This window comes from Pongo abelii, chromosome 16, assembly GCF_028885655.2.
Source record: "Pongo abelii isolate AG06213 chromosome 16, NHGRI_mPonAbe1-v2.0_pri, whole genome shotgun sequence".
NCBI classification, from domain to species: domain Eukaryota; kingdom Metazoa; phylum Chordata; class Mammalia; order Primates; family Hominidae; genus Pongo; species Pongo abelii.
Genome location: NC_072001.2, coordinates 28,282,072 through 28,305,988, shown reverse-complemented (window position 1 = coordinate 28,305,988; position 23,917 = coordinate 28,282,072). Strand labels below are relative to the sequence as shown.

Below are 23,917 nucleotides of genomic sequence, written 5' to 3'. Positions count from 1 at the left end.
AGTTCAAGACTAGCCTTGCCAACATGGTGAAACCCTGTCTCTACTAAAAATACAAAAATTAGCTGGGCATCTGCTACTCTTGAGGCTGAGGCAGGAGAATAGCGTGAACCCGGGGGGGCGGAGCTTGCAGTGATCCGAGATCGCGCCACTGCCCTCGAGCCTGGGCGACAGGGCAAGACTCCGTCTCAAAAAAAAAAATTAGCTGGGCTTGGTGGCATGTGCCTGTAATCCCAGCTACTTAAGAGGCTGAGGCAGGAGAATCGCTTGAACCCAGAATTTAGAGGTTGCAGTGAGCTGAGATCCTGCCACTGCACTCCAGGCTGGGTGAGAGAGCAAGACTCCGTTTCAAAAAAAAAAAAAATTAAAAATTAAATCCACCAAATTAGCTCAAGAACACTTCCTTGACTGGCTCAGAAATCTCACCCGATTTTAAGATGGATGTTAAAAAATGACAGGGAGGGCCGGGTGCGGTGGCTCACACCTGTAATTCCAGCACTTTGGGAGGCTGAGATGGGGGGATTATGAGGTCAGGAGTTCGAGATCAGCTTGGCCAATATGGTGAAACCCGTCTCTACTAAATATACAAAAATTAGCTGGGCATGATGGTGTGCACCTGTAGTCCTAGCTGCTCAGGAGGCTGAGGCAGGAGAGTCTTCTGAACCCGGGAGGCAGAGGTTGCAGTGAGCCAAGATCAAGCACTGCACTCCAGCCTGGGTGACAGAGTGAGACTCCATCTCAAAAAAAAAAAAAAAGACACATTCTTTCATTTGAATAATGTTAGTCAATTTTTGTTGTTGTTGTTGTTGTTGAGTTGCCTTTTGTTCATTAAGAACCAGCTGTAACATTTGTTGGGACTTGGTAGAAGGTAAGTGCTAGGTGGTCGTAGCTGTCAGGCTTTTAATGAGAGCAGCTTAGTTTATGTGAAAATAAAAGAAAAACAAAGATTAATATTTGGAATAAACTGTAAACTCAGCTTCTGAGTCCAGAAATCAGCCAGTCAAGATTGTTTAGACTTGAGCTTATCTTTAGATGGTGAAGTTAGGAAGGCAGTGACAGTCTAATGAGTTTTCCTAGTTTACAGTTTGTGTGTCTTTGGTGATGACATCCAGTGTTCTGGTGAACTTCCTGAGTGGCCCACCCAGCAACAGACACAAAGGTGATTTATTTGAAATTGTAGGAACAAAAAAGTAATGTATTTTCATCACCCATTACAAGGTTAATGAGTGAGACTCCTATAACAAAAGACATATTAATAAGAAAAAATCATATCAAATGTAGTTACTAAAAGTATTATGTGACATGGGAGCTTTTAGAAATGAAGATCAAAAGAACCAGGGAGAACCTTGGGTTTTTTTGTTTTTGTTTTTGTTTGTTTGTTTTTTGTTTTTGTTTTTGTTTTCGTTTGTTTTTTGTTTTTTTTAATTGAGACAAGGTTTGGCTTTGTCACCCTGCGTGGAGTTCAGTGACACGATCTCAGGTCACTTCAACCTCCACCTCCCTGGGCTCAAGCCATACTCCACCTCAGTCTCCCAAGTAGCTGGGACTACAGGTGGGTGCCACCACACCTGGCTAATTTTTGTTTTGTTTTGTTTTTGTAGAGATGGGGTTTTGCCTTGTTGCCCAGGCTGGTCTTGAACTCTGGAGTTCAACCGATTCACCCACCTTGACCTCCCAAAGTGCTGGGATTACAGACATGAGCCACCGTGCGTGGCTGGAAAAATCTGTTTTTACAGAGAGCTATGCAAATGTGTGATTGGAAAACAAATGGATACGACCTAGTGGCAATAATCTGAGGAGAACTTAGCAAGATCTGTTCAGATTCTTCTTGGTCTCTGGGTATAGAAAAGGACCCCTCTTGAATGAGGAATTTATGACCTACTTTCAGGGGAGGTAGGTCAGACAAATTCTTTTATGACCCACTTCAGGGGGAAGAGGTCAAAGAATGTGCTTCCTGCATCTATTATCTCAATTTCTGAAGTGCCATATTTGGGGGCATTATTTACAGAGACTCAAGGGGGTGTAAGTGCCTATTATCAGAGGTCATTCTTATGGAGGCTATTAACTAAATTTTAGGTGAATGGCTGAGCAGACATCTAGAAGTTGTCATCCAGTCTATTTCTGATTAGCTTTTTTTCTTTTCTGACTCAGGTAGTTGATTTTGCAGGATCTTCCGTCCCTTAGGAGAAGAGGGCCCTAAAGTTCAAGTGATTGCGGGACTGGAGGACATAAAAGGCTGGCAGGGGAGGGCAGAGGGAGGAAGGACAAAGCAGGTAGGAGCTTGAAGGGGGAAATATCAAAGGATGCAAGAGAACTGAAGGGTAAAATAATGCCAAAAAAGAGGTGGACAGAGTCAGCAAAGTATATCATTAGCAGGGATTTGAGAAGAGGGGAGTCAGATGACAGAGAACATCCCAAGGGAGAAGCAGAATCCAATATAGAGAATGGAGCAGTCTTAAATAGAGCTAGGAATAAGAGATTTGCAGCCCAGGAAGTCAGGGAATAATACCTATGGAGGAAGGACTTCCAGGCCAAGTATCCAGGGAATAATTCCCACTGCTATGGTTCTAATGATGGTGCCCTCTCAAAAATTCAAGTTGAGGCCCAGTGTCGTGGCTCATGCCTGTAATCCCAGCACTTTAGGAGGCTGAGGCAGGTGGATCACAAGGTCAGGAGATTGAGACCATCCTGGCTAACATGGTGAAACTCCGTCTCTACTAAAAATACAAAAAAGTTAGCCGTGTGTGGTGGTGGGCGCCTGTAGTCCCAGCTACTCGGGAGGCTGAGGCAGGAGAATGGCATGAACCCGGGAGGCGGAGCTTGCAGTGAGCCAAGATCGCACCACTGCACTCCAGCCTGGGTGACAGAGCGAGACTCCATCTCAAAAAATAAAAATAAAAATCATGTTTAAATGTAATATTCAGTGCAATAGTATGTTGCCCAGACTGGTCTTAAACTCCTGGGCTCAAGTGATCCTCCAACCTCAGCCTCCCAAAATGCTGGCACTATAGGCATAAGCCACCACGCCTTGACAAGACACTACCTTGAAAGAACAAAGTAGACCAGGCGCAGTGGCCCACGCTTGTAATCCCAGCACTTTGGGAGGCCAAGGTGGGCAGATCACGAGGTCAGGAATTCGAGACCAGCCTGGCCAACACAGTGAAACCCTATCTCTACTAAAAATACAAAAATTATCTGGGCATGGTGGTGGGCACCTGTAATGCCAGCTACTCAGGAGGCTGAGGCAGGAGAATCGCTTGAACCCAGGAGGTGGAGGTTGTGGTGAGTCAAGATTGTACCACTGCACTCCAGCCTGGGCAACAGAGCTAGACTCCATCTCAAAAAAAAAAAAAAAAGAAAGAGAAAGAAAGGAAGGAAGGAAGGAAGAAAGAAAGAACAGCTCTTACCAGACACCAATTATGCCAGTGACTTGATGGCATAATTGGACTTCCTGACTCCAGAACTGTGAGAAACAAATTTCTGTTCTTTATAGATTTCCTAGTCTCAGATGTTATGCTTAGCAGCACAACTGACTAAGATAGAAATTGGTACTGAGAAGTGGCGGTGTTGCTATAACAAATACCTAAAAATGTAAAGGCTGCTTTGGAACTGAGTAATGGGTAGAGGCTGGAAGGGTTTGGAAGTGCATGCTGGAAGAAGGCTAGTTTGCCATGCATTAAGGCGATTCTGGTGAGGCTTCAGAAGAAGATGAAAAACCATAGAGAAAGCCTCCGTCTTTGAAATTATCTAGGTGGTTGTGAACAGAATGTTGGAAAAAATATGGACAGTAAAGGCCATTCTGATGAAGTCTTAGATGGAAATGAGGAATATCTTATTGGAAACTGGAGGAAAAGCCATCCTTGTTACCAAGTGGCAGAGGATTTGTTCCTGGAAAGAACAAGGTCTGGGAAAGAAGGGAGTTTATTTCTGCAGCTGGTTACAGGGAGAAGGCCAGAGTAACTCACCATACCAACTCAAAGTTACAAGTTTTTTTCTAGTGCTTATATACATTTTAAGCTCCATGCTACGAGTGGAATTGCACCTCCAAACAGGAGTGTTTCCTTCAATCTATATCTAACCTTTAACTAGGACCTAGGGTCTGGAAATCTTTCTCTAGAGTCTTGGAAAGCTTTTTAATCTTTTTTTTTTCTGTCCATAAGTTTATTGTCTGTATCTGAAAAATCATCATAGAAAATTGTTTGGCTTAGCTCTCAGGAGCCTGCTTCTGAGCTCTGAGGAAGCTTGCATTCTTTTGAGCTACCCGATCCTTCTTCTGAGCAAGGGACATTTTGGGATGGTTCCACCTCTTCTTTTTAACTTCTTTCTTGGGCTTATTTTCATAGACTGGTTTTTCTCGTATAGCAGCATGAGCTTTCTTATACATCTCTTCCATCATGTCTGGAGTTACCCTGTTCTTTAGGTATTGAGAGAACTGTTTCTTGTAAGCATCTTCATCTTCTTCCATTAAGTAGCACATGTAATCTGCAACATTCTGGTCCGTGATGTGCTTCTGGTGTACTTCTGCATTAAATTCCTTGCTTTCAGAACCATAACCAGGGAATCGTCTGGTACTGTGAGGGATAGACAAGCCTCCATCCACAGCTCCCTTCAGGGTGCCAAAAACTTTATTGCCAGTGGTAGTTCTGGCAAGGCCTGCATCCAAATAGCAGGTAAAGGCACTTGGCTGACCATCAATGATTTCCATACTGTATTCATCGCCGGTCATCTTCACTTGGCCTTCACAGATCTTGTCCACGCCAAACCTATTGAGAGGCCTGCGGGCCAGCAGCAGGCCAGTACAATATGCTGCAGCATAATTTGTCGGGTCTACCTTCACACCATATTTTGGCAGTTTGTGTGCATATGCTGTGCAGATTATCATATCGCCCTCTATACGGGCATAAGCAATCTGACAAATGATATCTCTGTTTGTTACATGAACTATCATCCTGTATTTGGGTGTGTTGTATTTATTTTTATCCTGTATCACCAAGCGTTTCCGAGCATAGTAATCAGTTTTACCCTCTCATCGTCTTCTAAATTTCACTTGGTATCTCTTAAAGTAGGCCTTATTCTTAACAACTTTAACAAACCCCATCCTGCAGAACAGACACCTGCGTCCGCGGCTCGACAGAGACCAGCAGGCCCAGTGGCGCTGGGGCGGGGAGAAGGGGAAAGCTTTTTAATCTTAAGTGGGTACCTGGAACAAGGTATCTGTGTAAAATGCTTTTATTATTCAACCAGACTTTAGGCTAAGAAAGCCCATTTTAATGGGTTTATTTTAATATTCCAGCCCTCATGCTCAGTCACCTGTTTCTCCAGTTCTTTAGTGTTTAACTTACACATTCATTCGAATTATAATAGAGGGTCAGTGGAAACTGACTGTTCTGGTTGCTAATGGGAGCCTGCCCTGCCACAAACTTGTTGAAGTATTTCTGTGTCTTAATAGTTTTTTGGCGGGTAGAATGTAAGAGCGATGAACTAGGACATTTGGCAGAAGAAATCTCTAAGCCAAGTTTTCAGGGTACTGCATGGCTTCTCTTAACTGTTTGTAGTAAACTGTGAGAAGAGAAAATCGAGTTAAAGATAGAACTTATAATCAAAAGGGAAGCAGATTAGCTGGGCATGGTGGCACACACCTGTAGTCCCAGCTACTCTGCAGGCTGAGGTAGGAGGGTTGCTTCAGCACAGGAGGTCGAGGCTGCAGTGAGCTATGATCATACCACAGTCTGGGCAACAGAGTGAGATCCCATCTCAAAAAAAATGGTTATTATTATTATTATTATTATTATTATTATTATTATTATTATTATTGAGATGGAGTCTTGCTCTGTCGCCCAGGCAGGAGGGCAATGGTGCGATCTCGGCTCACTGCAACCTCCCCCTCCTGGGCTCAAGTGATTCTCTTGACTCAGCCTTCTGAGCAGCTGGGATTACAGGCGCCCGCCACCACACCCAGCTAATTTTTGTATTTTTAGTAGAGATGGGGTTTCATCATATTGGCCAGGCTGGTCTTGAACTCCTGACTTCGTGTTCCACCCACCTCAGCCTCCCAAAGTGCTGGGACTACAGGCGTGAGGCACCTCACCTGGCCAAAGACTATTATTATTATTATTATTTTATCCAAAATGTGTTTATTGAGATGGTTTCCCACTCATCTTGATTCAGGGTGCTTTTAGTGCTGCTTCCTCCTGAAGGAACATCCTTCCATAAGCCTTGCTTTTCCTCCTGTAAGCTGGCAGAGGAGAGTGTGGCAGCCAACACACAAAACTGCCGTTGGTACATGGCTAAAGACTGTGGTGATTTTATAGCATCCTGGGCATTTCACATCCATGAAGTAGGAATTGGGGCTCTGCACCAGGTGTTTCTTCTTGTGTTTCCTCTTCTCCTCTTCTGGAGAGGGATGAAGGAGATCCTTTGCAAGAGGCATGTTCTTGTGGGTAGGTCGTCACTGCTGGAAAGGGCCAAAGAAAATTATTTTTAAAGGGAAGTTGAACATAAAGATTTGGAAAATTAACAGCCTGGCCTTGTAAATAATTTTTTAAATAAGTTCAGGAGACAAAACCAACTGTGTGGCCAACTGACCGTTTGATAAGGAGATTAGTATGACTAGAATGCCAGACGCTATTCATTAAGACAATGGGAGAATGACCCTGAAGACATTTCAGAGAACACTGAGGATGTCACAACCATCACAGGCCCAAAGTGCCAGGTCCTTGAGGGAATAACAATTTTAAGGAAGGAGCCCAGGGTTCCAGTGAAACCCAGGATGCCTGTGGGAACTTGGGGCTCACTGATTATGCTGCCTCATGTATCTGCTCCCTGAAGTCAAGCAAAGCTTCCCCATCTGCGGTTCAGGTGGGCCCAGGTACAGCTCAGATCACACCTCCAGAAAACACAAGTAGTAAAACATGGGGTAGCATGCGTGTGGTGCTAACTGCAGGCATGCTAAATCCACAGCTGTGAAGGCACGGCTTTCTCCACCTAATTTCCAAGGAAGCCTTGAAGAATGCCTCAGGGCCCAATCAGAGAACTGCTGTAGGGGCAGAGCTGCCATAGAAAGTTCCTACTAGGTCAATGTCCAGCAGAACTATTGGGTTGGGGCCACCACAGAGTGCCCTCACTAGGGCAATACTCAGTGGAGCCATAGGGGCAGGGCCACCCCTGAGTTCCTAGACCCAGACCTGTAGATCCAGTAGTGCGTATTCCAACCTGTGATAGACATAGACACCTGACTACAACCTGCAGAACTGTGGCATGGGCTGACTCCAGCAGTCATGGCAGCAGGGTCCCCTGGGGGCTTGGGAACCTAAGCACTACCCCAGTGTCTCTGTAAGGTGAGAGGTAGAATCAAAAAAGCTGACTCTCACACCTCAAGATTGAATTTTGTTGGTCTTGTTGGGTTTTGAAGTTATGTGGGACATGTTACCCCTATCTTCTTGCCTATTTCCTCCACCAACCTTTTGTTTTTGCCATGGGGTCGAGCTGTGTCACCCAGGCTGGTCTCAAATTCCTGGGCTCAAGAGATCCTCCTGTCTCAGCCTCCTGAATAGCTAAGACTGTAGACACCATGCCTGGCTTATTTCTGACTTTTATAAAGGGAATGTTTATCCTGTGCCTGTCCGACCATTGTATTTTGGAAACACATAATCTGTTTGACTTCACAGGTTCACAGCTGGAGAGCCATTGTCTCAGGATTAATTGTACCTTTAGCATCACCTATATCTGATTTAGATGATATTTACATGCGACTTTCGACTTAGACTTGAAAGTTGATGCTGGAATGAGTTAAGACATTTTGGAGTTACTAAGATGGAATGGACATATTCTTGTGTGTGAGAACAACATGAATTCTCATGTCATTGCAAGGGTGGAGTACTATCGTGTGAATAATGGTGTCCCTTCTAAAATTCGTGTGGAAATTTAATGCCCAATGCAACAGTATTAAGAGGTTTGGCAATTGCGTGGTGACTAAGCCGTGAGGGGTCTGCTCTAATGCATGAGATTAACACCTCTTTGAAAGCGTATTAATTTAAAGGGAGTACTTTCTTGCCCTTCTGCCCCATTCACCATGTGAGGACATAGTTATGGCTCCTCCACAGGATGCAGCAACAAGACATCATCTTGGAAACAGACAGTAGCCCTGTTTAGACCTCCTTCTGGTGCTTTGATCTTGGACCTCTCATCCTCCAGAAACATGACAAATAAATTTATGTCCTTTATAAGTTATTCATTATCAGGTATTTATTTATTTTTTTGAGACAGAGTCTCGCTTTGTTGCCCAGGCTGGAGTACAGTGGTGTGATCTCAGCTCACTGCAACCTCCGCCTCCTGGGTTTAAGTGATTCTCCTGCCTCAGCCTCCTGAGTAGCTGGGATTATAGGCATGCACTACCACACCCGGCTAACTTTTGTATTTTTAGTAGAGACAGGGTTTCACCGTGTTTGCCAGTCTGATCTCGAACCCCTGACCTTAGGTGATCTGGCCCCCTCTGCCTCCCAAAGTGCTGGGATTACAGACGTGAGCCACTGCGGTGGCCAATATCAGGTATTTCTAATAGCAGTACAATGGACTAAGATACTCAGGAAAACAGGCAGGAGGAAAAATATTCTATCTCAGGGAGTTAGGGAATCATGCCCACTCAAGAAAGAGTATAAGGGCTGGACATAGTGGCTCACGCCTGTAATCTCAGCACTTTGGGAGGACAAGGTGGGCAGATCACTTGAGGTCAGGAGTTTGAGACCAGCCTGGCCAACATGGTAATAGACCGCCTGTACTAAAAATACAAAAATTAGCCAGGTGTGGCGGCACATGCCTGTAATCCCAGCTACTTGGCAGGCTAAGGCTGGAGAATTGCTTAAACCTGGTGAGAGGCAGAGGCTACAGTGAGCCAAGATTGCGCCACTGCACTTCAGCCTGGGTGACATAGTGAGACTCCATCTCAAAAAAAAAGAAAGAAAGAAAAAGAGTATAGGGGAAAAATATCACTCATAGGTTATTTTTAGTCCAAACAGACCCCTTTAACAAAATAAAGATTAACAAGAGAAAAGCAAACAAGTTTATTAATGTGTACATTTCATCTACATATGGAAAATACCCAGAGAATGAATAGTTATCAAAGAAGTGCTTTGAATTCCAGCATATATAGCATCTTCAGCAGAGAACCATACATTTTTAGAGAAGTGAAAAGATAAAGAAAAAGGAGATTGTGTCCATAGGGGTGACAACTTATGGAAAGGCAAATAAATTGCAGATAAATTCAGTTAATAAGCATGTTGCTATAAATTCCTTTGGTATCATTTCCAGGCTGACCAGTGTCTAAAGTTTTCTTCAGTGGTTAGCCTTTGTTCTCCCTGGTAAAAGTGTGAATGTGGAGAGTGGGGAGGGAGAGGGTACCTTTTGTCTTCGCAACTCTATATCTTGCTTTTCGGCCAGTAAAGGAAGAACAAAAAACTTCCCTGCATCTGCTTCTTCTTAATTGTCTTCAGCTCAACAATGCTTCCAATTTTAGGGTGGCATATTCTGGCCTCCCACAAGAGCTAGGAAGAACAGATGTGCAGCCCAAGGATCAGAAAATAATTTTCACCCTACAAAGAGCCAGGAAAAAGACCTTCCATTCCAGGAAGTACCGTTCAAAAGATGCCTGGGAGTCTAATCCAGCTTCAGACTATACTCTGAATCTTAAGAATCAAGGCCAGGTGTGGTGGCTTATGCCTGTAATCCCAGCATTTTGGGAGGCTGAGGCAAGGGGATCGATCACTTGAGCCCAGGGTTTGAGACCAGTCTGGGCAACATAGCGGGATAGTGAGATCCTCTCCACACACAAAACAATAAAAATAAAAATAAAAATAAATAAAAAAAATTAAAACCTATCCTTACAAGCTTCAATGGACACTTGTGCAGAGCAATCAATGGCTCCAGAGTCTAATTCACCAGTGGATCCCCAATCAACTTATTAGGAGTAAAGACAAGGTTTCAAAGGTGCACACTAAGGTCCTGGGTGAGAGGTCCAGGGGACCAGAAATGAATAACTGAAAAAATTATATATTCAGTGATACCTATTAAAGCATGGTAAAGAAGAGTTTATTCAGGACCATTGTGATAGATATAGGGACCAATGCAATGGGATTTTGCAGTGGAATAGAGAGATTGCTCTGAACTCCAAATATATCATGGGAAAAAGGGACTTTATAACCAAGAAGCAGGGTTGTGGTGTGGGGGGTCAAGGAATGGAAAATTACTAAAAGGAAACATCAGGGATAAGGGCGATTCTGGCCAAACTGACACCTAACAAAATTCTTGTTAAAAATAGGCCAGAGTGTTCTTGTATCACTTGGAAGATGGTGGAAGATGAACCTGATCAGATATCAAGGGTGATCAGATATCAAGGAGGGTTATTTTTTATATATTTTAATTAATTAATTTATTTTTGAGACAGAGTCTCGCTCTATCACCCAGGCTGGAGTGTAGTGGTGTGATCTCGACTCACTGTAACCTCCGCTTCCTGGGTTCAAGCGATTCTCCTGCCTCAGCCTCCTGAGTCGCTGGGATTACCGGCGTGCACCACCATACCCGGCTAATTTTTTTATTTTTAGTAGACATAGGGTTTCACCATGTTGGTCAGGCTGGTCTCGAACTCCTGACCTCGTAATCTGCCCGCCTCAGCCTCCCAAGGTGCTGGGATTACAGGGGTGAGCCACCTCGCCCGGCCGAGAAGAGAGTTCTTGATAAACAGACTTCCTTGTTAAAACTAGATTTTATAATGAGGTCCATAGATGGGTGGAGGAGAAGCCTGAGTAAATTTTGGTTAAGCAGAGAAACTTTGTCATCCCTCCTGTATGCATTATGCTCCCTTTTCTCCAGTGGAGTTCTCTTCAACCTTGATGTTATTGTCCAATCAATTTGTTTTCCTAGTGTTGATGTTCTGATTTCATCTTACAAAAATATAGCATAAACTTTTATTTGTTGCATTCTACAACATAAGCCTGACAATATAACAAACTGTTCCCAAAGTTATAAATTCCTCATCTTTTTATTTGTAATTTGACTTTAAAAAATCTATGTAATTATAGAAGAATGTTGCTATTATAAAAATTTTAAGGGGTGACAGGGAATAATTCCAAAATTATAAAACTCCTTGTGACAAATTTAGGAATGATATTCAGCTAGTTCTATAGTTTTTTATTCCTTGAATAATCAGAGATATACATCTGATTATACACACACATTGTGGGGTTTTTTGGCCAGGTTGACTTTTTTTTTTTTTTTTTTTGAGATGGAGTCTCACTCTGCCGCCTAGGCTGGAGTGCAATGGTGCAATCTTGGGTCACTGTAACCTCTGCCTCCCGGATTCAAGTGATTCTCCTGCCTCAGCCTCCCATTACAGGCACCTGCCACCACGCCCGGCTAATTTTTGTATTTTTAGTAGATATGGGGTTTCACTACGTTGGCCGGACTGGTCTTGAACTCCTGACCTCGTGATCCACCCACCTCGGCCTCCCAAAGTGCTGGGATTACAGGCGTGAGCCACCACGCCCAGCCTTGGTTGACTTATTCTTTTAAGGAGCAACGTGGGTTAATGTTTCAAAGTGAAAAAATTTAAAAACTTAGGGGAAAGTGGGGGGAGAGAGAGACAAAGACAGCGACAGAGAGAGAGAGTGAGAGATGGAGAGAGATCAGATAGGTACATAAGCTTAGTGACTCAGCCTGTAGTCCCAGTTACTTAGGAGGCTAAGGCAGGAGGATTGCTTGGGCCCAGAAACTCAATTTTTCAGTGAGCAGTGATCTGCAACACTGCACTCCAGCCCACGTGATAGAACCAGATCGTCTCTAGAAAAAAAAAAAGAAGAAAAAAATACATATACCTACATACATTAGTGTTTGTTTCTACATATGCTTCCTAGTATATGTGTACATGGATTATAGGTAGATCATATAATGGTAACAGCATTAAATTAGGTATCAGCATTTGTTGAGGAAGTAGTATGCCCGTGTTTGAAATTTTAATTAAGAATTGTGTACGGAATTGGTTCCTTCTGGTGGGTTTGTGGTCTCGCTGACTTCAAGAATGAAGCCACAAACCTTCTGAACCTTCGCGGTGAGTGTTACAACTCTTAAAGGTGGCACAGACCCAAGGAGTGAGCCGCAGCAAGATTTATTGTGAAGATCGAAAGAACAAAACTTCCACAGCATAGAAGCAGACCGAGCAGGTTGCCACTGGTGGCTGGGGTGGAGTAGCCAGCTTTTATTCCTTATTTGTCCCCACCCATATCCTGCTGATTGGTTCATTTTACAGAGTGCTGATTGGTCCATTTTACAGGGTGCTGATTGGTTCATTTTACAAACCTCTAGCTAGCTACAGAGCATCGATTGGTGCGTTTTTACAGAGCACTGATTGGTGCATTTTACAAACCTCTTGTAAGACAGAAAAGTTCTCCAAGTCCCCACCTGACCTAGGAAGTCCAGGTGGCTTCATCTTTCAGAATCAGCTTTTAAAGGCCATAAATTTCCAGGTAAGTAGGAATAGAAGAAATGAACATTTCCTTTGAGATCTATGATATCATATTTTTTTCTCCATCAATGATTTAGTTCCTTCTGGATCAAATACTTTTTAAATGGATGTATGTTTTATAGTAGATGTTATGTTGTCTTAATTATTTTAAAACTCCTATTCCTGGACTCTCCCGAAGAGGAGAATTTAGTAATTTCGAAGTATTTTTTGAGGCTAGGGAAGAAAAACCAAGATTACTGCATAAGGTTTCAGGGGCTGTTCCATGCCTGCCACCTGGTGAAAATGAGGGAGCTTTCCTCCTACCTGCCACCATTATATCAGCCTGCAGGTAATAACGCCATCATTTCAGCGCGGCCGGCTCGCCCCGGGGTATTCTGGGAAGGTGACGTGTTGGGGCGTAGTGACCGCTAGCAGGGGCCAAACCCGCCCTGGTCTGCGCTGCAGGGCGCAGTGAGGATGTTGGTGCTGCTCTTCAGGGTTTTCTTTCCGCAGCCGCGGGAAGCCCGTGTTCCATATTTGTTTTTCATGTTCTCTCGTTTTTATGTTGTGGATTTAGTTTTTTAAAAAACATAAATGTTCCTCTACAGTCTTAACAATGTACCCTGTAAAATAAGATTTTAAAAGAGCCAACTTTCCCTATTAATCTTATACTTTTTTCTTTTCGTTCTGGCTTTAACAAATGTGACCTGAAGAGAGCTCTTGATTTTGTGTAGAACAATACAAAAACAGTTTTACATTAATCTTATGGTTAGAAAAATCATTTATGGGCAAATTTGTTCCCGTGCCTTACTTTTAAAATATTGTGTTGTCTTTAATTTTCAAAGTACTTTAAATATTTTTCAGTAAGTTTGAGAGTAGAATTTAATGAGACTCCTCTTATAAAAAGTACATATCTGTATGTGCATATGTGTATACTGAATTTGCTTTGCTTTTGATTCTATCGTTCTGTCACTTTTCTATCAAAATATCTCTAATGGACAGAGGCCAGAGACAAGGGCTTTTACAGCAAATTTGTCACAGTACCACACATGTTATCTTAAAAGATGGTATGGATTTTGCATAACATATATATGCAAACATATATATAACATAATATATATGTGTGTGTATATATAACATTATATATGTGTATATATATATAACATTATATATGTGTATATATAACATTATATATGTGTATATAACAGTATATATGTGTATATATATAACAGTATATATGTGTATATATAACGTTATATATGTGTATATATAACGTTATATATGTGTATATATATAACGTTATATATGTGTATATATATAACGTTATATATGTGTATATATATAACGTTATATGTGTGTATATATATAACGTTATATGTGTGTATATATATAACGTTATATGTGTGTATATATATAACGTTATATGTGTGTATATATATAACGTTATATGTGTGTATATATATAACGTTATATGTGTGTATATATAACGTTATATATGTGTGTATATATATAACGTTATATATGTGTATATATATATAACGTTATATATATATAACATAGCCGTTTGGTTTCTTTTATGTGTGTGCGTTAAAAAATTATTCAATTGATGGGCATGGTGGCTCACGCCTGTAATCCCAGCACTTTGGGAGGCCGAGGCGGGCGGATCACGAGGTCAGGAGATTGAGACCATCCTGGCTAACACAGTGAAACCCCGTCTCTACTAAAAACACAAAAAATTAGCCTGGCGTGGTTGCGGGCGCCTGTAGTCCCAGCTACTTGGGAGGCTGAGGCAGGAGAATGGCGTGAACCCGGGAGGCGGAGCTTGGAGTGAGCCGAGATAGCGCCACTGCACTCCAGCCTGGGCGACAGAGTGAGACTCCGTCTCAAAAAAAAAAAAAAAAAAATTATTCAATTATGCTTGTTAAAGCAAGGTAAGGGTCACCATGGTGATAGGTACGGGGACCTCTGCAGACAGAGATTGGGCTAACTCTAAATACAGCGTGGGCAAGTGGGAATTTATAACCAAAGAGCAGGCTGGGAGGTCTGTGAATGGAAAATTACCAAGGAGAAACCTCAAAGGTTAGGGGGATTCTGGCTAAGCCAGCCTAACAGGATTTTTGCTGAAGACAGGCCAGGGTGCTCAAACATCACTTGGGGGATGGTGCAGGATGGTGAACCTGGTAAGATATTAAGGGTGATCAGATATCAAAGGTAAGGAGGTTCTTGCTAAAGCTGGATTTGACAAGGAAGTGCACAGACCGGAGAAGGTTCAGGTGCCTGACTAAAGTTTGATCAAGCAAAGAATCTTTGTCAGTGTACAGAAAACTACGTTTTTATAAAATGTTCCTCTGCCCCATCTGTATCTCCCCTTTTCATGGAACACAAAGCACATTTTGCATAACTTCTAGATACATATACTTGTATTTTGAACATTACCTGATATATCTTTTTTCTTTACAATTCTCAACTTCAGTATATGTAAGTGGAACTTAGAAGGCAACATTCCCTGGACATACTCTTCCACCAGAATCTCCTCTACAGATTTTTGCTGCCCCTTTTACCAGTGGGCTGAAGCTACTTTCTCTTATGTAAGTAGAAATGTTATGTATCTCCACCCTCTTCCTCCTTACCTTCCATTTGCATGCACACCCTGTCTAGTCCATGACCTCCTCTGTTATAAATGCTTATAAACCTTTTTTTCTGAATCAGAAACATGTTGTGTTGCTCAAGCCATGTTCATTTTAATTACGATTTAATTGCAAAATTTAATTATTTCCCCATTTTTTGGATACAGTGTTTGCTTTTCTCCAGTGGTTCTACTTTGTTCTAGTATATCCCTCTGGCAAGAGCAGTCGTTTCCCCACTTGAGTGTGCATTAGTATCACCTGGGGGCTTGTTAAACACAGCGTGCAAGCTCCATCCCGGGGTTTCTAATTCTCGGGGTTTGATTTGAGGCATAAGAATTTGCATTTCGAACAAGCGCCAGGATTGGTCTGAGGAACACACATTGAGAGAGGTGGGATTCGGGTTCACTAACCTGGGTTAGAGAAAATTACAGTAGTGTGCCAAATCTGAGGAGGGGGCAAAGCTGAAGCCCAGTTTCAATATGTGAATGAGTGCTTTATACACTCAAACCCCCTCAAGGGCTGGGGAGTAAGGGAGAATGTGGGCGGGCAGGGGGCGTGTATAGAGGCATAAACTCAATCCCAGACCTATGGGTTCAGAATCACATGTTAATAATTCTTCCAGTGTTTTGTATGTTTATTATAGTTTGAGAATGACTGGACCAAATTGCCTCCAAAATCTTAAGTCCCAGTAGCGAAGCGAAGCTCAGACAGCATTTGCATAGCTATTGCTTTGTGTCTGTGTTTTAGGTCAGCTGTTGTTAAAGGTTTGTTTCGGAGAGTTACCCAGGTGTAGTACCCTTCCAAGTAGATAATGATTGAAAGAGTATGTCCTGGAGGTGTATGATATTTTCCATCCACTTCAGCACATTTTTCTGATGGGTCATTGACAGTCCATGATTTGTCTGGTGTAATACAAATTCTGGAAGTGGCATATATCCAAGGACAGCCATAATATTCCACTTGGCCAAGGCGCTTCTGACAGGCTCATGTTCATGCAGGGTCAGATCTGACCCAGAATCAACAGAACTGAAGCTGCAAATTCAGCTTTGTGAAGGCTTCAGATGTAGCCATGGTTAAAGAAGATTGACATTAAGCAGGTGAGCAGAGTTTGCTTGAGTTTCACCCAGGGAATTCGTGAGGATGCAGGTGCATTTTTTTATGGCCTGAAAAGCACAGTTTTTGAGGAGTTATAGTCCCTCTCAGAAACTGTTCCTGCAGAGTAGCCGTGGAAACATGTTTGTCTGCATTCAAGAAAGATCTTCCTTCTGTTCATATAAAGGAAGCCCAACTTATTTCCCAGGTAAGGGAGTGGAAGCAACTGTGATACAGAACCCTAAGGTATGGGGGTTAGTTGTAATCCAGGCAACATGTAGGGTCAGGTTCTCTAAGTCATCCTGCGGTTAAAGGGCTCCACCCTAAGAAAGTGAGCCACCCAGGGCTTGGTAAATGACCTTATGATTCAGCCCTTGGCCTCTTAACATGTCATAACTGAGGCACAGGACTGGGTTCTTGGTTTGAATTTGCCAGTCAAATGGCCAGTGCAGAAAGGGAAGAGAGCACAGTCCTTCAGGCCAACTCACTTGGCCTATTGAAACATTGGCTTTTCTGAGCACAGTCTAGTATTGTTGCGGATTAAATACAGCAGAGGATGTAAGTTACCAGTATTAGTCACTATCAATTGAGTGCTTATTCTGTATTAGCCACTTTTCCTCTTGCTTTCCATTTCCACCTGTTATATGTTAGCGACAATAAAAATGCCATACAGACCGGGCGCGGTGGCTCACGCCTGTAATCCCAGCACTTTGGGAGGCCAAGGCAGGTGGACCACCTGAGGTCAGGAGTTTGAGACCAGCCTGGCCAACATGGTGAAACCCCTCCGTCTCTACTAAAAAAAAAAAAAAATTAGCCAGGCATGGTGGCGGGCTCCTGTAATCCCAGCTACTAGGGAGGCTAAGGCAGGAGAATCGCTTGAACCTGGGAAGCAGAGGTTGCAGTGAGCCAAGATCATGCCATTGCACTCTAGCATGGGCGACAAAAGTAAAACTCTGTCTCAAAAAAGAGAAAAGAAAAAGCCATACAAAAAGGCTAAGAGCCTTGTTCAACCTCACACAGGAAAGTGGCAGGGCTGGGGTATTAATTCAGGCATTAACAATGCAGATCCTCTACACATTTCACTGACATGAAACCCAGAAATTTCAGGTCTACTACCTTGAACCCAGAACTATTTTTTCTCAAACTTGTTTTCTTGTGAGCTATATATAGGAAAAAAATTGCATACAATACACTACTGCTTTACAAATATATCATCTAATACCCAAGTCAAGAAAGACATGATCCTGAGCTCCCTCAAAACTTGTGGGTATCCCTTCTGAATCTTGACCTTTTATTCTGACTGAGATGAATCCTCCATGCTTCTCTTTGTAATTTTATTCCTCGTGATTACATATTTAAGCTACAGGAATACATCTAACGTAGTTTTGTTTATTCTTTATGTATTTTTTTGTCTTTTCCACTTGATATTGCATTTTTGATATTCATGTTGTATGTAATTCCAGCTTCTTAATTTTTATTGATGGTGTTCTCATTATATAATATATACGGCATGTAGCATGTATCTTTCTCACTATGTATGTATACAGAGTGTATGCGTATCACTATAGGTATACAGACATATCATTATCCTAGTATTTCCATATCTATGCCAGAGTAGGCAGATCCCCCCCCCCTTTTTTTTTTTTTTTTTGTAAGACAGAGTCTCGCTCTATTGCTCAAGCTGGATGGAGTGCAGTGGCGCAATCTCAGCTCACTGCAACCTCCGCCTTCTGGGTTGAAGCGATTCTCCTGCCTCAGACCCCTATGTAACTGGGACTACAGGCACCCGCCACCACACCCAGCTAATTTTTGTATTTTTAGCAGAGACGGGGTTTTACCATGTTGTCCAGGCTGGTCTGGAACTCCTGACCTCAGGTGATCTGCCCGCCTCAGCCTCCCAAAGTGCTGGGATTACAGGCGTAAGACACCATGCTCAGCTGCAGATCCCTTCTATATCTGATGATTGTTTGGGTTGTGTCTAGTCTGCAGTTATCACCAACACTGCAATCGTAATCACTGAAGTATGTGTATCCTGATTTATATAGGTACACATCTCTCAAGGATCTGTAACTGGAAGTGGAATTCATGGATCTTCAATTCAAATGTTGCTCATGGCAGTATTAATTATAACAACCACTTTGGTAAACTATCTGCTATTACCTACAAAACCATGTGTACCTTACACACGCACCATCCATTCTACTTTGTGGAGTAGGCCACGGAAAAGTACACGCACAGTTGATGAAAAGACATGTATTGAAACGTTTATAGCAGCATTATTTGTAATAGCCAAAAACGAAATAAAGCAGAGTGGGTAAGTAAATGGTGGTATATGAATTCAATGGAATTCAACTATAAATAAAAAATAATGAACTGTATCTACATGTAAAAACCTTGATGAATTTTATAAACACAAAGTTGAGCAAAATAATCTAGGCAAAAACATACTTGTCTGAGTCCATCTCTGTAACATTCAGAAGTCAGTATGACAAGTCAGGATGGTGGTTACCTGTGACAGGAGAGAGGCTGTTTTGGGAAGGGCTCACTTGGGTCTTCTCAGTTGCTGGAGATCACTGTGATAAATTTAGGATTTGTTTCTTTTTAGTGCCATATGTGTGTGTGTGTGTGTGTGTATATATATATATATATATATATATTTTTTTTTTTTTTGAGATGGAGTCTCACTCTGTCACCCAGGCTGGATGCCTGGCTTTTTGTAGTTTACTAGAAACGAGGTTTCAGCATGTAGCCCTGGCTGATCTCAAACTCCTGAACTCAGGAGTCTTTCCTCCTGTACAGGAGGGAAGACCTTTCCTCTACTTTCTGAGAATTCAATAATTGAGTCCATGAAAGAAATTGACAGTAGTCAGATTAATGGGAGAAAAGGTATACAAATTAGATATGGACACAGGGACATCACATGAAAGAAAAGCGAATATCCCAGAACCCAGTGAGATTCAGAAGCTTATGTACCCTCTTCTTAGGACAGAGGGTATAGGTGATTAGGTAACTTAGGGGAGAGTAAACAGTTTGGGGGAAAGATAAACGGACTGTCAGAAGAACAGGTAACAGCCGGTGACAAAGTCTGCATGTGTTATCAAGGTCTACTACCCTCTCCTGTGATAGGAGCCAATCTTCCCTGGTTGGTGAGTTTCCTGGGGAGGGGATTCATGACAATTAAGTTCCTTTTGGATAATCTGTCTTTAGATAAGGAAGCTCAGATAAAACCTCTGCCTGTATGAGCTGCTCCCCACATACTCTCAGTTGAAAGTAATCAGCACACCAAAGCATCATATTTTGGGGTGGAGATCCTCCCGCCTCAGTCTCTCAAGTAGCTAGGACCACAGGCATGCACCATCATGCCCGGCTACTTTTTTTTTTATTTTTTGCAGAGACAGTCTCACCATGTTGCCTAGGCTGGTCTCCAATTCCTGACCTCAAGTGATCCTCCTATCTCTGTCTCCCAAACAGCTGGGATTACAGGCATGAGTTACCATGCCCAGGCTAGGGGTGGCATTTCCTGAACTCCTTCAGCCCTCTTGGGAAATGTGCAGGCAGGAAGAAAGAAAAGAATACCCCTGTCCACAGCCAGGTCTTGTTGAGCTTATGCTTGGCGGAATAGAACCTTACACCCAGCCACATGAAAACTGGGATGATAAACGTCTGCATGTCTGACAGAAGGTTTGGCCTCTGATTCAGCTGTGGTGATTTTTCTATCTACTTAATTCCAAATTCTATTAGCTAGTTTAAACTCCCTATTGGACTATGAAAACAGTAAGTACACAATCATATGATTATTTTATCTATTGACTTAAGTAGAATTGGGTATGAAGGCTGTACTGAAGTTATTCAGGGTTGAGTCAGGAAAAGCTAAATTTCAACCTCTTTTAAGAAAAATATTGATGCTTCCAAATCTGTAGTATATATGTTGCTTACTAGTTTATAAAGGACCCCTGGAAGAAAGGACATTTCCGGTGTTTTATGTCAATCATAGGAAAATAAGCTATAAGCTTTTTGTAATTCTTTGATTCTCAAAAGTAGGATTGTGGCCAGGCATGGTGGCTCACACTTGTACAGCACTTTGGGAGGCTGAGATGGGAAGATTGCTCAAGGCCAGGAGTTCGAGACCAGCCTGGGTAACAAAGCAAGACCCCCGCCCCCAATCTCTACAAAAAGAAAAATGTATGATTACTTCCCCCCACCACTCCCCAACACTTCCCTGGCTCCACACCCCAGTTCCTCTGCTCTCATTTCTGTAGTGTCTTACTCTACGAAGCTTTCAAAACTGCCTTTCTAGAGTCCTCCTTTTCTTTTTTATAAATTTATTATTGTTGTTTAATTAAAAGACAGGGTCTCACTCTGTTGTGCAGTTGTGCGATCACTACAGCCTCCATCTCCAAGCGATCCTCCCATCTCAGCCTCCCCAGTGGCTGGGACCATAGGTGCATACCACCACGCCCAGCTAATTTTTTTTTTTTTTTGAGACAGAGTCTTGCACTGTTGCCCAGGCTGGAGTGCAGTGGCACGATCTTGGCTCACTGCAAGCTCTGCCTCCCAGGTTCACGCCATTCTCTGGCCTCAGCCTCCCGAGTAGTGGTAGCACCCGCCACCACACCCGGCTAATTTTTTAAATTTTTAGTAGAGATGGAGTTTCACTGTGTTAGGCAGGATGGTCTCGATCTCCTGACCTTGTGATCCGCCCGCCTCGGCCTCCCAAAGTGCTGGGATTACAGGCCTGAGCCACCGCGCCCGGCCCACTAATTTTTAAATCTTTTTGTAGAGATGGGATCTCACTATGTTAACCAATCTAGTTTCAAACTCCTGGCATCAAGCAATCCTTCTGTCCAAAGTACTGAGATTACAGGCGTGAGCCTCTGTGCCAGGCCCCTCATTCTTTAAATAGCTACTTTAGATTCTATTGTGAGGATATTTTAATAATTTTCCTACTTTTATTATATTGAGTAGGTGATTCCTTTTTAAATTATATATGTACATTTTTATTTATATATTTGAATAATACATTTACATAGTTAAAAATCAAAATATACGAAAGGCATACAGTGAGAAGTCATCTCTTTCCACCTGTAATGACAATATATCCCCTTTTGCCTGGCACAGATGCACACCTAAATTATTGTCCTGACATGATTATGAATAATCCTGCTTTCTCTCAGAAGTGTGCCAGTTTGAATGATAAATTATGCAGACATTCTGCTTATATCCCTGCTTCTTCACCATGCTGTTATATTCCTTCCAATTCAGAGGCAAATGTGGTATCATTGCCTATGTGTCTTCCAGAGGAATTTTATTTATATTTTGTAAGTACATACATGGATTCCGGTTTTTTTGCACTTTTAAACAAATGGATGTATCCATGCTATTTTAATTTAAATGTTTACTTTGAAACAACCTTACACTTACAGAAATTAAAAGAATATTAGTAGCAGGTGTGCTGGCTCACGGGTATAATCCCAGCACCATGGGAGGCTGAGATGGGTGGATTGCTTGGGTCCAGGAGTTAGAGGCTGCACTGAACCATGATCACACCACTGCACTCCAGCCTGGGTGACAGAGTGAGACCCTGTTGCTTAAAAGAATATTTAAAAAAAAAAAAAACTACCCTTTACCCAGATTCACAAATACTAATATTTTTCCACATTATTTAATCAATTTTTCTCCTTCTCGCCCTCTTTCACTTCTCCCCCTTTTCTTTTTTTTTTTTTTTTTTTTGGAGACATGATCTTGGTTTGTAACCCAGGCTGGGGTGCAATGGCATAGTCATAGCTCAATGGCATTTCAAACTCCTGGGTTCAAAGAAACCTCCTGCCTGAGCCTCCAGAATAGCTGGGACTACAGTCATATGCTACTGTACCTGGCTAATTTTTAAAATTTTTTATAGAGACAGGATCTTGCCATGTTGCCTAGGCTGGTCTGAAACTCCTGGGCTCAAGTGATCCTCCCACCTTGACATCCCAAAGTGTTTTGATTACAGGCATGAGCCACCAAGCCTGGCCTCCTTTCCCTCTTTTTCTTCTCCCTCTGTTTCCCCCTGCTTATAAATTTTTAATTTTTTTTTTTTTTACTTTTGACCACTTTGAGAGAAGGTTGCAGACATCATGTCCCTAATGCATTTCCTGAGAATCGGGATATACATTTGGATAACCATAGTAAAGATATTAATTCACAAAATGTAACATTTATACAATTATTTAATCTACAGGCCATAACCCAATTTCTTCATTTGCCCCAATAATGTTTTTTTTATAGCTTTTTCATGTTAAATATCTTGTTTAACACTATGTATCTTATCAGTCTGCCATAATGTTTAATATCTTTACTCTGGAATGGTTCCTCTGCCTGCATTTGCCTTTCATGTGTTTGTGACTTTTGAAGCATGCATGCTAGGTATGTTACAGAATGTCCTCAGCTTGAGTCCATCTGAAGTGTTCTTAAGACTGGATTCTACTGATGCTGTTTTGGTTGGCACAATACAGTGTTTACTATTGTGGTCGTCAAAATGATGTTTTATGGCTAAACCATTCTTTCAACATTTAATCATCAAGGAAATGTAAATCAAAACCACAGTGAGATATCATCTCATCCCAGTTAGAATTGCTGTTATCACAAAGACATAAAAATAAATGCTGATGAGGATGCAGATGAAAAGGAACTCTCCTACACTTTTGGTGAGAATGTGAATTAGTATAGTCATTATGGAAAACAGTATGCAGAGTCCTCAAAAAACTGCAAATGGAACTACCCTGTGAACCAGCAATTCCACTACTGAGTATTTATCCAAAGTTAAATCAGTGTATTGAAGAGATAGCTGCACTCTTGTGTTCATTGCAGCATTATTCATGATAGACAAGATATGGAATCCACCGAAGTGTTCATCAACAGACAAATGGATTTAAAAAATGTGGTGCATATACACAATGGAATACTATTTAGCCATAAAAAAAATGAGATCTGGTCATTCACAGCAGCATGGATGGAACTGGAGGACATTATGTTAAATGAAATAAGCCAGGCACAGAAAGATAAATAGCTTAAAAAGTTGACCTCATAGAAGTAGGGAGTAGAATTGTGATTAATAATCACAATTATAAATAATGGTCAGTATCAAAAAAAATTGTCATTCTACAGTGCTGCAGAACATTAGAACTTGTTTTTCCTACCTAGCTGTAATTTTCCTACTTTTATTTTTTTTGAAACAGGATCTCGCTCTGTCACCCAAGCATGACATAATCACAGCTCACTGCAGCTCAAACAATCCTCCTGTCTCAGCTTCTGGAGTAGCTACAGGCACATGCCATCATGCCTAGCTATTTTTTTTTTTAATTTTCTATAAAGATGGGGTCTTGCCATGTTGCCCAGGCTAGTCTCAAACTCCTGGCCTAAAACAATCCTCCCGCCGTGGTCTCCCAAAGTGCTAGGATTACAGGTGTGAGCCATCACGCCCAGCTCCAATTTTTAGATACTGACCCCAGAACACATTCCAAGCTCATCTTGTATCTCTCCTGTCCCCACTATTGAATCAGCTGTGTTTTTTCCAAGGAATCCTGATTTCTATTGTGGAGAAAGGTACTTAGAAACCAAGGTCTTGGTACTACTGGTATGTTATTGCTTTTAGGCCCTTCCAGATATACAGGATATAAAGATATAGCTATATGTATGTGACTATATGTATTGTGTATATATGTATATATCT

The 23,917-nt window shown here is 42.0% G+C and overlaps 2 protein-coding genes and 1 pseudogene across 2 annotated transcripts in view; 1 reads left to right on the top strand and 2 right to left on the bottom strand.

The window, feature by feature from the left end:
* SNRPN (small nuclear ribonucleoprotein polypeptide N) overlaps positions 1-23,917 on the top strand; it is a 165,125-nt gene that overhangs the window by 47,103 nt on the left and 94,105 nt on the right. The window contains 1 exon segment of the mRNA NM_001134099.1: positions 14,961-15,075. The gene's annotated coding sequence lies outside the window, so the exon portion shown is untranslated.
* LOC100436463 (large ribosomal subunit protein uL18-like) lies at positions 4,153-5,144 on the bottom strand (annotated as a pseudogene).
* LOC112129061 (small ribosomal subunit protein eS27-like) lies at positions 6,107-6,448 on the bottom strand. Its single transcript, XM_024232578.3, has one exon. The coding sequence runs from the start codon at positions 6,425-6,427 to the stop codon at positions 6,173-6,175; it is 255 nt and encodes an 84-aa protein (XP_024088346.1). The 5' UTR covers positions 6,428-6,448; the 3' UTR covers positions 6,107-6,172.